Raw genomic sequence first — 16,639 nt, forward strand, 5'->3', positions numbered from 1 at the left:
ATACTTTCATCAAAGATGACAACCTTGCTTACTTCAATTCGATGAGCCTCCTTAATATAGATTTTGTATGCCTTAGATGAAGCACTATACCCAACAAAGATGCCCTTTAGACTGGTAGGATCCAACTTCTTTCTTTTGTCCTTGGATATATGTATATACATAGGACACATGGCTTCTTTCCTATAAATGCTTCTTCTAGAGTCATGTTGTTGAGAGTCTTGTGAGGACTTTGGTTCTGCAAGTAAACAACTGTCACACATGCCTCTCCCCATAGGAATTGAGGTAGATCTTGATCGTGAAGCGTGGCTCTGACACATTCTTCAGTTGTTTTGTTCTTCCTTTTAGCCACACCATTTTGTTCAGGATTGTAAGGAACAATAAGCTCCCTCTTATCCCTGCTTCCTTGCAAAATGCTATTAGTTCCATGGAGGTGTATTCTCCACCATTGTCGGACCTTAAAATCTTGATGTTTCTCTCAGTAAGATTCTCCACTTCATTCTTGAATTCATGAAACTTCTCGAATACTTCATCTTTGTTCTTGAGTAGGTATATCTAAGTTTTCCTTCAGAAATCATTAATGAAAGTTACATAATATTGATGCCCACCAAGAGATTTTACTGCCATAGGTCCACATAGATCTAAGTGAATGAGATCTACAATTTCCTTAGATATGGTATTACTTTTTGCAAATGGTTTCTTTACATTCTTGCCTATAGCACACCCGTTATAGGTCCCCTCATGTTATCCTTTCAATTCAGGGATGCCATTGGCCATTTGACTTAGAGATGGGAAAATCTTATAATGAAGGTGTCCATACCTTCTATGCCATAGTTCAGAAGGATTCACATCCAAGTGGACTAGGGCTTGAGATAGAGGTGTAAAAATTCTATATAATGTCCCCTCATGAATCCCAATCACCCTAGCATTATCAATACTAGAGCCCTTACCCCAAACCAAAACCTTGTCACCTACAAAAGAAATTTTATCACCCTTATCCTCTAGACAAGAAATAGAAAGTAAGTTTTTCTTCGAACTTGGAACATATAGATTGTTGTTGAGGTGAATACTTCCACCAAACTCAAGCTCCCACGAAGTAGATCCAATCCCTTTTTTTGGATAACTCTTCTTGTCTCCGAGTTCGATTAAGTGAGAGGAGGTTCCTATTGACATGGTCTAAACTTGACTTCAATCTCCTGTCATATGTCTAGAGGCAACACTGTTAATAACCGATACATTCTCGTCCTTGAAAGTGTTGGATAAAGCAAAGAACAAGCTTCCCTCTATTATTTTCTTTGCTAGCTTGGAGATGATCTTCAATATGCAAGCTTTGATGGATGTAGTGAGATTCCCAAGAACCTTCAAACCCTTCTTCATAACCCTTGTCATAGTCCCAACTAGGATGTGATCTTCAGTCTCCTTGCACCTTACCTCTAATACCATGTTGGAAAATCAGGAGACTTAGAGATTATATAGATTTTCCTTAACTTGATAATTACTTGTGATATGTGTTGGACTTTTATTACTTTATTAGATATTGTTCATCAAGAAATTACCAAAATAATGAAGATCACAACAAGACAAAATACATAAGATATAAACTCCAAGCCAGGGCGAAACCCCTCCAAGGGGAAAACCCAAAAAAATGCTTCTCTTCTTATAAAATTTGTTCACAAAGAGACTTCTAAGACCGAAAGACCAAAGCCCAAAATCCTCCCAAGCACCAAGTCAATCCCCCGGCAAGATCTTCTTCAAGGCAACGTCCAAACTTTGACCTACTACAACTTTGCTCCAAAATTTCGGCCATGCAACTGCTCCTTAGAATTTCGGTCTGCTGTAACTAACGCTGCACAGAAACCCTAACTTCGCATGTGTGGACACAGAGAGAGAGAGAGAGAGAGAGAGATTATCACAAGAAACTTTGATTCTTCCTTCTTGTCTTGATCCTTCTATCTTTTCTTTAGCTTCGCTGCTATAGATCGAACTTGTGTTGAGAGAGTGTGTCAAATGAGGTCGAGCTCTTTGTATTTATAGCCTTCTTGAGGGTTTGAATAACCCTTCCTTAGGTTGACTTGTCCTTGATTGGGCTGACTTGGTCTTGGAGAAATAAATGGCCTTTTCTTGACAAAACAAATATTTTTCTTTGTTACAATGAGTCCTGTTGACCACTACATGTCAACTACCGCTAGAAGTACACCCCCTTTTTTTCATAAAAGGGATGGTGCTTGATCGACGTGTCCGTGCCATTCGATTATCATCTTCAGCCTGATCATATTATGTTGTAAACCCAGTCTGCATGTGTAAATTGTAAATAATCTTAGCAGATCTGTATCATGTATGTAATTGCCTAGGTGAACCTAATTTTCTAGTGATGATCTACAGTCCGGAAGGTTTTTTGTCTCACCGATCCATGATCGGCAGAGTTTTCCTTCAGCCTAACCCCAAAGCTGGAATGGATTTTGTCACTAGAATCTTAGGGAGTCCTAGTGTGCTAGGTCGAGTCTATGCAAAAGTGATTTGGGAATAATCCTAACTATTTGGTCAAGTTATTACAAATCGCTTGATCTGCTAGATTATATTTGTGTCGCAGAACTGGGCGGTCTACGAGGGTCTGTGTCAAATGGATTTTTCCCCCTTAAGATGTAAAATTGTACTAGTCATGATGTAAAGTGTATTGAGGGCAGTGTTTTTAAAACCGTTTTTAAAAACCGGTTACCGGTCAAACCGGCCGGTTAGCAAGGCTGCCAGTCCGAACCGGCCAAAAAACCCGGTTTGATAGGGCATTTCGCCATTTTTTAGCCCTAACCGGTGAAAACCAGCCGGTTTAGGACGGAACCGGCCGGTTTGTATCAAACCGGCCGGTTCTGTCCTAAACCGGCCGGTTTTAGGCACGCCCAGTGAAACATGCAAAAAGGTGGATTTTGACTGTGGTTTAGGGGTTTTGGGGGGGGAAGTAAAGGTGTTTTCCCTCCAAAAGGCTATATAAATGAATGTAGGCTCTTTGAAAATAGAACCAGCCCAAAACACCATAGAACCAATACCAACACAATTACACAACAAAGAAAGGGGGGCTTCTTGAGGAAATCTAAAAGAGAGACCGTTGAATTAGTATGGTCAACTATAGGAGCACCAAGCAGCAAGATCTGTTGATGAGAATAACATTGCCACTGAAAGTACATCCGAGAGAAACCAAGAGAATGATATTGTAAATAGTATGTCCAAGAAGGAAAAACATCAGTGTGGAAGAGAACGATCCACACAAAAAGCTAATCCATTTTTAAAAATCTCAGAAGATGATAAGTCCTACAGAGCTTAGTAGAAACTTCAGCAAAAGCATTAAGAGGAGTCCCCCTTTTCAAACAACCAGCCATACGTGTGAGAGAGGTGGAGTCAGTACCAGGAATATCATCTTCTAAAGTTGTTACAGCCCAATCTGAAAATTAACTGTCATAGAAATAGTCCATCCAGTCCAACAAGAGGTCAGTCTCTTTGAAGACTTCAAGACAGCCTGCTAAAATGTGGCCAGAAGGAGGGTTTGAAACCCTACAATAAATACAATCTAGAAAACCTAGTTGCACAAACATTAGGGAAAATGCCACTAGTCAACAGTCTCTTGAGTCACTTGTATAACACAAAAAATTATACTGCCAAACAATCCATCAGATCAAATATCAGAGGTGGATCCAGTTCAACAAAAGGTCAGTCTTTGTGAAGACTTCAAGAGAGCCTGGTAAAAGGGCCAGAAAGAGGGTTTGAAACCCTACAATAAAGACAAGCTAGAAAGCCTAGTTGCACAACCATTAGGGAAAATGCCATTAGTCAATAGTGTCTTGGGTCAATTGTATAACACAAAAAATTATGCTGCCAAACAATCCATCAGATCAAATATCAGAGTTGGACCCACCTAGTGGCTCTAAAGAAGAAATTTTAGCTGTGACTGTTGGCTTAAACAGAAAGAAAGATATGGTGCACCTTAGAAGAGCAGCAAAAGAATACTTGTAGATTCCAACAGTACCCATAACTGTATAGACATCAACTAAGCTAAGCAACTGAACCTAATTGTGTACCCCACTCCATAGTTAAAATCATTGATCGATAAAAGGTCAAGACAATAAAAAGATTCCATAAAGTCATGGTTCAAATACAAGAATTGGAACATTTAACACAACTCTATGCTCTTCAGCTCAATTAGATGGGTAGGGTACTAGGTGTTGAATAGTTGATGCAGTGGGGTGCTTATAACATTAACCTTGAAGAATAGTTCAAGTAATTTAACTAGAAAAGACAACATTATGAACTATATGGGTTGAAAGTTCCCATCACAAATGATCTACAACTAATAGAAAGGGGGCAAGAAACACAGACAAACATATAACCGCAAAGAAAGTATGTTACCATGGATTATCAAGGTTTCACATTGAATAACTAGGCCAAAAGACTTTAGAATATGATGTGCACACTGCAAAGGAACCTCACCGTCACTCAAATCAAGAACTGAGTCAAACTCCCACAACCAAATAAAGATGATGCTACCAAGAAAGCATGCTCAGCAAGAGAAAATCTCATTTACTATGCTTTGAGGACAAAACATTCTTAAGAGGGTGGCAATGTAGTAGGAACAGTACTAATTATGCCAATGAAAGGTCAAAGGCCACACACCTCGTGACCAATCACTGTATATCTATACACAGTCAAGAGGCCCAATGTTGATATCATTCTTAATAAATTCTTATCAATCAATCATTATCCAGTATTTTAATTTACAATTGCAGATATACTCTATCAATCTTAGTAATAAACAAGGACTATTTATTCCAGTCTCCATCCATGAGGTGGTTATGGGACCCCACATTAGTGCTTACAGCAACCTTAGTCACCTAAACTAATTTAAAATAATGGTCAGCTCTTAAACCATAGCAATACAAGTAATGACGGTGCAAAAAGGCGGATTTTGACTGTGGTTTAGGGGTTTTGGGGGGGGGGGGAAGTAAAGGTGTTTTGATATATTCACCTTTACATGGTATATAAATGAGCAAACTTTGCATATTTTGTCTCTATTGGCTTGGAATCATGGTTTTACATCTTAATTATAGTTTTGTTTCATTAAAAATTAATTATTTAATGTATTTTTTTAAAACCGGTTCGTTTAAACCAAACCAGTCCCGGTTAGACCGGTTCCGGTCGGTAAACCGGTTCATTAGGTGGACCGGTCCGGTGGCCGGTTCCGGTTTTAAAAACATTGATTGAGGGGTAGAAAATGTTTTATCCCCTCATAAGTCGTAGGTCTTAGATGTTTTTTCTTTTCCAAAGGCTAAGTTCGAGGGTCTAGTAAAAATAATAAAAAATAATAAAATTAAAAAATAATTAAAAAATAAAAAATAAATTAAAATAAAATTTAAAATAAATTAAAAAGATAAATAAAAATTTGAAAAATAAAATAAAATAATAAAATAATAATAAGTCAAAGTTTTGAGGAAATAAATGCAAGATTTTAATTTTTTAATATATTAAAATGCATTTAAAATTTCGACGGATGAGATTAAAAGAGATTTTGATCCTCATCGACGGTCAAGATCATTTTGACATGGATCACTCGAACTAGCCATTGGGAATTTTTCCTTTAAATAAGGTGTCAGGGGTCATTTGAGATCATTCGATCTGAGAGTCGTGTGCTAAAGAAAGCTCTCTTGTAGTCATTTTTCATGTGCAATAAAGAAAGACTTTGGGGTTGAAATCTTGCTAGTGTTACTCTTCCGAAAATGCTGTAAGATGTTTTATTTCTGTGCATGATTTTAATTTCAGCCATTGATGATAGCTTTCTGAAGAGTGATTTTAAACACAGATATCTTGTTTAGTCGCTAGGGTTTGAATGGTAGTTAAATCTTTGGTATGATGGCAGGTATCTCCATTAGATCTGGATTTTAGTATCGTTTTCTCCTTCGTTAATGGTTGAAGTAAGCTGTGCAAGAAAATCTAGATTTTGAAGTTCAACGGGCGTTTGGGGAAGTTCTAGGCTGAACCAGCCAACTCTCGAGAAAGCATTTTCTAAAGAGCCCAGCCAGTGTTGATCCCGGGCTTATCATTTGAATTTTTCTTGTGATGCATGAAGGGTTTTTTGGAAGCATCTCATGTTAAAAAATTTTAAAAATATTTCTGTGGCATACCGACAAATCTGGCTATTTAGAGCCCTTAAACTGTGAATAGTGTAATTATTTAGCAGGTTTTAGGGTTTTTAGTTTTGTTTCTTGCACATGTTCTTTCTGGGTATTCTGTTTTACCATTGCAGGTTGCAGGTCCGAGAAGAAATTTTTGTTTGAAGCCAGATCTAGGCCCTGGAGGGTAAGATCTGGCCTCAGGATCAGTTCTTGCAGGGTTTTTCTGAAGGAATTTGAGGGTTTTTTCAAGCTTTTTGCTGTTGCCCAGGGTTTTCGTTTCTGCAAGAAAAATTTCAATTTTTTTTTTAAGGGTGTTCACTGCCCTGGGCCTGCAACAGTGTCCCCATCAATTTCCAACGCAACCTCATCCTCAAAGATTGCAAAGCTTTCGCTCTATGTCCACCAAATTTTCACCTCCTGCACGTTGCAAAGCCAACTCCATCGCACTTGGTTTCGTCATCCCACATCCCTCATTCCTCTGCCAGCTCTCACACAGCACCATACTTTTGCCACAAAACGCTACCACAATTCCCTACGTGCATTTCTCTTTCACTCATTGCCTCCATCGAATCCATCCACTGGCCATTCTTTTTGTCGCTGCCAGTCCCTCTACGCAGCAAGTTTCCCCGCTTCCTACGCTCCTCAGTTGCCTTCGATTACCTTCTCCAGCAAACCCCTCCGTTGCCAATCCGATCTCTCATCGCAACTCCCGTTCCATCGACTGGCACGCACTCACGTTCCCTATCCATGCAAATCCCTTGCTTTCAAACACAGTTCTGTTGCTCCTCCTCCCTCTGCAGTTTCAACTCTCACACCTGCAAAACACATCGAAACCCTCCTCATGCCTCTGTGTGAAGCATTTCCTGCCCTCGTTGCAGTTCTCTTCATGCTCTGCCAAACCTGTAGGACAAAAAAAGAAAAAAAACACATTTCGATTTTTATACGCTGGTTTTAATGTGTGAGGGTTAGATTTCCTTTACGCTTTCGATTTTGTTATATACATTTCATTAGCCACAATTTCCTTGTTTAGTTTATTTTTATAATATGAAGGGTCTTGTTTCTATTGAGGCTAGGTTAATTCTTTTATTTATATTTTAGTTAAGAGTTAGGATTAACATTCTAGATTCATTAGATTTTTAACTTAGGGTTAGGTTCTTAAATTTTGATTTATTTCTTTGTATATTCGATTATGGAAAATTTTAGTTAGATTTCATTTAATTTAGTCTTAGGTTAGCGTATATTTCCTTTTTTTATGAAGTGTGTTAATATATAAAAATTTAAAATAAAAAAATTCGATTTTCACTTTGTTATATAGTTTTAGAATTAGACTTTTTTACTTTTGATTTCTTTTAGCTTAGAATTAGCTTAGTTTAGTTTAAAGGATTCTAAAGCTTTAGAATAAAAAATCTAAAAAATATAAAACATAAAAAATATAAAAAAAATATAAAAATATAAAATATAAAAAAAGGGCATTAAAAAAAATCTCTTTCAAGTTTTTTTGATTACGCTTTAGTTTAGATTAGATTTTAATTTTAGTTTTGTTATATGTTAATTTTAAAATTAGAACTTTATATCATAAAAAATTTAAAAAAATCATAAAAAATAAAAATAAAAAATTGGAAATTCATTTTGGTGTCTTTTGTGGTATCTATGTTCCACTTCTCTATAGTTAAATGCGCTTAAATGTCTATTTAAAGATTAGCCATTGAGAAGTGGTGAATCATTTTTGTGAACTGGTTAGCATTTAAAATTTCGTGGTTTCTTTGAAGTATTTGATCTTTTGAAATTTATTTGCTAGAACATTGCGCATCTTTTGAATATCTTGCATTTGGTGAAATTAATCATTGCCTGGATTATATAATGCTCGTTCAATGTTGGAAATTTTGCAAATACTTTCAAGCAATCGTTAAATAGCTTCATAAGCAGCAACAACTAATTAATTACTTGGTTTTCATTAACTCCATAAGGCACTGGTCTTAAGCATTTAAAGATCTAATCAAATTCTAAAATCGATCAAGTGCTTGTTTCCCCCTGCTGTTTCTCCCAACCCAATTGGTTCCCAGTTGGTCTTCCTTTTACCCATAGGGTCTACCCCCCTTAGCCTGCTTTAGGGAGACGGCTTAAACAGAGAGATCGGGAATCAGGGTGACATCCCTTGGTCTGAGTGTTGTTGCGCTGCCTTGACAATCTGTGAGACAACAAGTCCAAATGGGACTATAATACATGACATAATTTCTTCTTTGACCTAGAAAGACCTAAAAGCACGAAGAACATGCTTTTGACCTAGACTTGAGCATGAAACCCTAGTTACAATTTCCAACACTTGTTAGGCTCGCCGTCACGAGATTTGCAACTCACTTCCTCACATTGCAATTTCTCACTTCCCAACAACAAAAGTTGTAGAATATGTTTTCTAGTGATGATTCGAATTCATCTCGGCGGGCTTGCAGAGTAGATGGAAAAGACACCAAAAAGAAAGTTTTTGACAACACTTTTTGGAAAAAAATAACAAAGCTTGTGAAATTTGGTGAGCCCCTTGTTAAGGTGTTATGGTTGGTGGATGGGGAAAAGTTGTCCATGGCCTACATCTATGAAGCTATGGATCAGGCAAAGGAGTAGATACAAGCAACCTACAAGGACAAAGTAGGTAAATATGGGCCTATTTGGGAGATCATTGATAACAAATGGAACAATCAACTCCATCATCCTATACATGCAGTCGGGTATTTCCTGAACCCAAAGTATCATTATAAAACTAAGCTAGGAGAAGATCATACTGGGGAGGTCATAGATGGGTTGTACGAGTGTGTGGAGTGTCTGGTACCTAATGAGTCATAGCAGTTGGAAATACATCAAAAAATCATTGCTTTTCTCTAGGGCCATAGAGACATTTGGCAAAAATCTGGCAAAGATTGGAAGAGATGTGGATTAACTACATAAGCAATTCTATTTTTTTCTTTGTTTTTTTGTAAAGTTCAATTGTTTAAAATTGAAAATGTAATTTGTAAATTGTTCAAACTTACCATCTAAATTGTTGAACAATGAACTAACTCTAGTCTTTGTCTTTGTAGTTCATTGGTGGGAGTTGTTTGGAAGCAAATGTCCTCAACTGCAAAAGTTTGCAGTTAAAGTTCTTAGCGAAACTTGCAAGTGCTTCTGGGTGTGACTGCAATTGCTCTGTTTTTGAATGGATTCACACAAAGAAGAGAAATCATTTGGAACAAAAACAATTAAATGATCTTGTCTTTGTGCAGTACAACTTTCGACTAAGGCGCAACTAGTTGTTGAACAAAAGACCTAATATAGATCCCATTGTGTTGGATGATATTGATCCAACTTCAAAATGGGTGGAGGAGACTCAACTAGCTGAGTTTGATGCTGATTTTGATATTGATGCCATGGAGTTGGGGGGTGTTGATCCCAATGTAGATTTGGTAGTTGAACTAGTAGCTGGAGGAAGTGAACCACCAAGACCAAGCATGGCACATAGTATTTGTGAGGGGAGCATTAGTTGTGCAGCTCAGCCAACTCATGCGTCTATTTCTTCTTGGCCTAGAACTGCTATTGAGTTCGGAGAGGAGTATGAGGAGTCCTCAGACTCTGATCCAGATGATGTTTATATAGCTCCTACCGATGATCCCATGTCTAGTAGTGGTGATGAGTTTGATGAGTGATCATGTTGATCAATGATTTGTAGTAGGCTAGTGGCTAAGAAGCTTGAGTTTTAGCATTGCTTTTGGACTCTAGAGGCCATTTAGAGCGTCGTTGGTTTTATATTTTGTTGATGATATCATTGATATGTATTGCACTCGGTGCCATTTTGATGTATGCACCCTTACATGGTATCTAGATGAGAAGACTTTCCATATTTTGTCTCAAATGGTTTGGAATCATGGTTTGTAATCTTAAAATAAGTTTTTTCATTAAAAAATAATTATTTTATGTATTTATTTCAATTCTGGTTTATTAAATCTGGTGTGATCCAGTTCCGGTTCGAATCACGGTTAGATAGGTGACCAGTTCGATGCCCAGATCCAGTTTTTAAAACTATGCTATCGATATCATTAATGAGCAAAAAAATCAAGATAATAGGCATACGTGCAGTCTACGTAATAGTTTTTCTGTAGCTGTTGTGATGATATTAAATGATTTTGTAATTCAATATGATTTACCTTTCTTTTACAATAAAGATAATTGAGGAAGAAACAATCAGCAAAGCAGTCAGTTTGCAGACCTGCAGTCTACATAACACTTCTCTGTAACTCTTTTCATGATATTACGTGATTTTGTATTCTTTATGATTCCATTTCCTTTTACTTCAAATTCAAATCATAGTTTTTGCTGGTTTTTTCTGTGTAGGTTGCACGGTTATTGGGATTAGATGGAGCATCTATTATTCCAAAACGAGCTATACAGGTGACTGAATTGTATCTGTATTCCCCATGAAAACAGACATTTTCTGGACACTTTTATGTTATTTTTGTTTTTGGCGTCACCTATGCTTAAGTTAATGACAATGATTATACAAATAGATGGATCAGACAAATATTTGACTAGAAGTTTATTGCAAAAATTAAAAAAGATGGTTGAGTCTTGACCTATTGGACTATTTGAATTTTGAAGATAACATTTTACAGATCTGTTTAAGACCTCAAAATTAATTCAGTACAAGTTTCACTGTATTTGTCAATTGTACTTCACTGTGGATAGTCATAACTTCATTCTCATGAAAGAATACTTAGAAGACAACTATTATTGTAAATGACCCGTAATCTATGTATATTATCTGATCTTGATGCCAGTGGCTACTGCTAAATAGGAAAAGAATCTGATGTAAACATAATGCCCTCTACAAATAATCCTTCTTTTCAAATTTTGAGAGAGCATGGCTCTGGTTTCATAATTTTGCATACACTTCGTATCTAATGATGCAGTCAAACATTCCTACATGCAAAATGCAAGAAACTTTGCCAGGTTGCTGTCTGGCTAAAAAATTATCATACTGTAATTCCTTGCTGATAATGGATAAACTATCTCCGTGGTGACTGAGATTTTTCTTATAGTGTTGCCTTGTAGTATATCATTAAAATAATAGGTCCATAACTGTAATGTCCCGAATGGAACAATTTGGGGTTTTCTTCAAATTCTAACTCAAAATTTCTTCAGATAAAACTTTCATTCATAAATTTGCAGCAATCGAACTCAACCCAAATTTCACCATTAATTTATCATTCATTTAACAGAAGATTGCCATGTAAAATAAAAACAAATAGAGCACTGCAATCCAATGACACAATGAACAGGAAATTCTCAGTTTTTATTATAATAGATAAACTGGGGTTACGTGCATATACAACCCAAATAGCTAAGATGAAAATCTGGCCTCCAAGATAATCTGTTACACTGCTATGCTGGCCCTCCAAACTGAACTGAACTGTACTGCTGAGCTCTCCTGTGAATTCTGGATGAATTCACCAAGGGGAGATGGGTACTTGCCCAATCTCACTGAATCACCCGAGGGTTTCTGTCCTGGGGCTACCAATGAAGTAGAGAATCGGGTTCTCAACCTCTCATACAAGAAACAATATCAAATCCAAGATGTCCTCCAATGGCTTCCTCCTCTTATTTTATAGATCTGATGGACCCCTCTAGAACCTCCTATTTTATTATTATTTTAATCATGGGGCACTTTTTCCTCTTTTATTTTATTTAAAATATTCTTTTTAGTTCAGGAGAAGGCTAAATTGGCCACCATGCCTCCTCAGGTCACTAAAACTCACATCTAACTATCCCATCACGTAGATCTTCTCGTTCCGGTTCCAATGAGCTATTACACTAATGTGTTATGTCAAGTATTTCTCCTGGAATGCCACCTTAAGCGTAATTAATTATGTCAAGCCCAATAATAACCTTGTTTTCTGAAAGTTGTCGGAATGCGCTGGAACGAAAGACAAACTGTTTGGATGATGGAATATACCAAGCAAATGGCATCAAATCTCATAAAAAATCCTGAAAACCTTCCAAAAGCCACTGGGCCCTCTAATGACACTAACTTGTGCTTGTGACCTGTCTGCCCCCAACTCTGAAAGTCCATCCTAACCATGTCATAAGGAACATTAGAAAAATGAACATTACAAGTCCTCCCGCCCCAAGATTGCTTGCCCTCAAGCAATCCAAACATGTGGACCATTCTAGTGGCCCAACGCAACTGAGACCCAATGCTCGGATCCCATATGAACCACTGAGTGATGCTTTGCCTCTTTGTCAACCCATCATGAATGGACCCCTCAATGTCCGGATCCCGAACGGATCTCTGAATGTACCTATCATCAACTAACCCTCCTGGATCCCAATGACACCATGGTCAATCATCGCCCAAGTCCCGTGGCTCAGACTGTGCTCTATCTCCTACTATAACTGTTGCTCCATAAAACGAATACCAACTCATCAACTCTCTCCAATCCCGCCTTTGGCAAAGGACGAGGTCACCCCACTCTGCTGGTGCTGGGCTATTGCTATTGAAATACTGATGCACTATCGGTCCATATCCCACTGCCCACTGAAACATGTAGTAACTCCCTCATCTAAGCACCCCTACTGTATTGTGCCCCGGACTAAGGTTGATACTCCATCAAAAGGATACCAACTCATGATCTCCCACTAGTCTAAGGCATGGACTCTGGTGTGAGGAACAAGTCTACGATGCTAATGCTGGTCCACACTCAACTCATGATAATCTACGTGGTCCATCGACAATATCCATTGGGAGAACCCTACCTCTCTCCCTACAATGGGTACAAGTGGCCAAACTGTGTTGCACACCTTGTCTATGTACTCCTGGAGAGGGCTGCTGCCTGGAAACACTGTAGCTCTGTTGGCTGCCACTGCACCTATTGACACCTCATAAATGGGTAGGCCCAAAGATGGGTGCACCACCATCTCTAGAAGATCCTCTCTCATATGTCTGAAAGCTCCATACTCCTCTGGTCTACTCGTCACCTGCAAAATTGTCCTGTCAAGTCCCAACGCCTCCTAATGACCAATATCTGCAAACACTACCTCCCTAGTGGTTGCCTGCACATCTGCCTGCTCCCCTCCAATGGTTGGCCCCAAGGGTGTCTGCTCATCCTCCTCCATCATGGGCTCAATATGAACCTCCAACTGACTCTCCCCAAAAGGCTCATCATGCAAACACTACCTCCCTAGTGGTTGCCTACACATCTGCCTGCTCCTCTCCAATGGTTGGCCCGAAGGGTGTATGCTCATCCTCCTCCATCATGGGCTCCATATGAACCTCCAACTGACTCTCCCCACTGGAAGCCTGTTGGTAGCTAAGAGGAAGGGCTTCGTAGGTGTTCGATGCCATAACCAGAGTGCTCATGCTACAACAAGGATTGGTCACTCGTGGTCTGTTGGAGGGCAGTGTGAGAGTGGACCAAGTGTGGATGTGGATTGGGCATTTATGGTCTGTTGGAGGGTAGCGTGATAGTGCCCAAGTTGGAGCTCAGTGTGCACCATCTTTATAGACTAGATGGTTGCTAGAGTGGCAGTAATTTAGCAGCCCTAGACTTGTGTGTGGAGAAGGAATTCTACAGCAGATGATGGGCAATCTTCCTAGCCCGTGGTCATTGTAGGAGATGGACATCTTGCAGTGATAGGTGGTAGCCCTCCGTGCCCTATGTTGGTCTTCATTGGAGCAACGCAAGAAGACCATAGTGGGCTGAAGTCCCTGAGTAGCTGAGGAGCAGCAGTGGGAAGATTGAGAGTTGTTCACAAACAGAGTTGTGAACAACTCAACAGAAGTCTTGACGTGTTTTTCCCTTGATGGACTAAGGCACAACTAGTGAGCAGATTGGATAGTCGAGGTTCAGTGGCCCGATGGACTTGGATCATTGATAGAGGCAATGCTTCTGATCAGGAGCCAAATGATTGGGCAGGTACAGGGTACGACCGAGAGGAGCTGAGAGAGCATGCGACAGCGAAATGGTCAGAGTATCTTGTTGAGGGTAGATTGGTTGTCGATGGACTAACACCAAGCCCCAGTTTTGTATTCTTGTACTAGTGGATGTATGAGGGCCATTATCCTTGGCACAGTAACCCTAGATTGTTGTATTGCTCAGTTGGATTAATATAATGAAGTTGGGTTATTGTACAAAATTGTGTAAAAAGTTGTATATATTTTGTGCACTAGTAGATTTACTGTTATTTATCTTCCACCATGAAAAATGGTTTCTTTGTGATCTTTGGTTTGGTAGCGTCAATGATTTAAGATTCTATCCCAAACACCAAGATCATGGAAAAACAACATTTGGGACATGCAAAGCTTCCTTTCGATGGAAAGGAGCATCATATGCTCAAGAACCGGGTGATGGCCAATGAGGAGGGTAGAGATCATGCTAGGCTTTTTCCCACGTGCTAATCTTATGCCCTAGCCATCTTTTGCATTTTGACTTTTGTATTTTTCTTTCACTGCGGCCATGATATTCTTTTTCATTCTCTTAGCTGCATCAACCTCCATGGCAACAGTTTTTCAGCCCTACTCGAGTGTGAACATATAGGTGTCAAATCCCAAAGAACCAATGACAAGTTTGACTTGAAGAATGGAGGTTAAGATATGGGGCTTGTAATGTGTTATGAAAGTGTCAAGTATAGTGTAAGGGGAAAATGAACATGTTATCTCAATCCCGGTTTTGCAAGTAGTGCCCCTCCTATAATCATAAGGCCATTAAAGTAGATCCCACTAGAGTAGGGCTAATAATTAACCCCCTAGTAAGGTGAGAGAACAAATTTAAAGTCATGATTGGTCAATCTTCCAAATCAACCCTTTATATGTACTAAATGCCCAAAACAAACAAGAGTAAGCGCCCAATTGCAAAATGATCAAAGTACCTTTTGAATAGCAGCCCACCTTCATCCAAGTGTAATTGCATGATGGTGAAGCCCAAGGGGCACTTGGCTGATGCAAATAGCGGAGTCGCATGGAATATCATCGTCAAATGGCACTGTCAGGGGCTGCTAGTTTACTGGCTGGCTGTCAAATGTAAGAGAATTTTTTTTTCCTACGGGGTTACCTATTTTGGTGGGTAACATGGCCTATATGCTTGCTACATGGTCTTATGCTTCGTCTATTCTACTCACAGTATCCCACTCCCCTTTTTTCAACTATGGAACAATAAATCAATACAACAAGAATGGAACCCCTTCTTTTCCTAGCAGTCCAATATTTAGCATGTCCTTATAGTCATCTAGGGTCATGGTTAGGGTTTTTGCATGCCACATCTACTGGTCAGGGTTAGGGTTTTATACCCTTTAGAATCTTCTTGAAAGTCCACACATAACTAGCTCTACATGTACGAGGAAGGGAAGATAACATGGCGTCCACTTGGTACCATGTTGGTCAAAAGCATAGGTCAACTTTTGAGAGCATAACTTCACCAAATCGACTCCAATTGAGGTTATCTGTGTGTTGTTGGAAAGCTGTCAACATGTGGAACAGCAATGGAGGGCTGTGAATTATGTTCATAAAGTTTTGACCCCCAAACAGTTTTTCACTGCCCCAAATGGGCTTCAAAAGTTTCAGAAATCCAAATCACCAAAATAGGACCTGCCCCTAAATAAGGCCGTACATGTCAACAGCTCCAATTTTTCCACTCAGAAAATACCAAAATAGATGACAAATTATATAGTGATTCATTTCAATTCAAGTTTTAATAGAAGAAAATCATGGATATTGCTTACCTTATTGTTGAGAAAATATAAACCCAGAGTCCACTGTGTTTAAAAGGATTGTTTTTCATGAGAATCAACAATGTGGATTTAATTATATAAACAGCCAGTACTGATCAAACTCAATTGTTCATGCAAAACAAAGTTTTACAACAATTTGTTAATTTGACCTTTTTGATATTTTTCGCAGCATCATATTTCAACTTAGCTTTTATCTCTTTTGTTGTGATCTCTGAATTTAGAGTTGATAACGTCAGTTTTCAGAGCATTAGGGTCAATGCTTTAATCTTGTAGACTTAAATCATGCTCCTTGCTGCTTAATGGTGCTAACGGTGTTGCATTTTGATGCAGTTTGGTAGTAGAATAGCAAGGGAGTCCAATCGGAGAAACTTTGGTAGCAACCGTGCAGCAAACCAAGCGTCTGCAGGGAGTACAGTGATCCATTGTTTGAGAGAATGAGTTAAATGAACGGATGCAATCATTTTTTTGGGTGATTAATTTTCCTTTATATTGGGAGTTGTGTATATTAAGAGGGCAGCACTTAGCTGGAAAAACAAACTGTGCTAAGCAATACCAACATTTTGATCACTGATGTGTTGTCTACTATAATTTGCATGTCTAATGGAACTAAACAGCGCAATAAAATTTTCAATGACTTCATTGGTGAAGCCTATCAAATTTGAGGTTGAAATCAAATGTTATCAGCCAATTCTGGTTTGTCCCAACTTTTAAAAATATCTAATAGTTTAGAAGTTTCATTC

General features: G+C 38.7%; 1 protein-coding gene across 5 annotated transcripts in view; it reads left to right on the plus strand.

The window, feature by feature from the left end:
* Window positions 1–16,415, plus strand: part of LOC149141853 (Asparagine synthase family protein) — a 414,294-nt gene extending 397,879 nt beyond the window's left edge. For all 5 annotated transcript variants that reach the window (XM_089450144.1, XM_089450142.1, XM_089450145.1 and 2 more), the window contains 2 exons: window positions 10,512–10,568; window positions 16,230–16,415. In XM_089450144.1, coding sequence (XP_089306270.1) covers window positions 10,512–10,568; window positions 16,230–16,337 — 165 coding nt within the window. In that variant the 3' untranslated portion in view covers window positions 16,338–16,415. The remainder of the gene's footprint in view (window positions 1–10,511; window positions 10,569–16,229) is intronic.
* Window positions 16,416–16,639: the final 224 nt, after the last annotated feature.

Source organism: Pinus tabuliformis, chromosome X, assembly GCF_031772625.1.
Source record: "Pinus tabuliformis cultivar Carrire ecotype Pingquan chromosome X, CPIR1, whole genome shotgun sequence".
Taxonomy (NCBI): Eukaryota; Viridiplantae; Streptophyta; class Pinopsida; order Pinales; family Pinaceae; genus Pinus; species Pinus tabuliformis.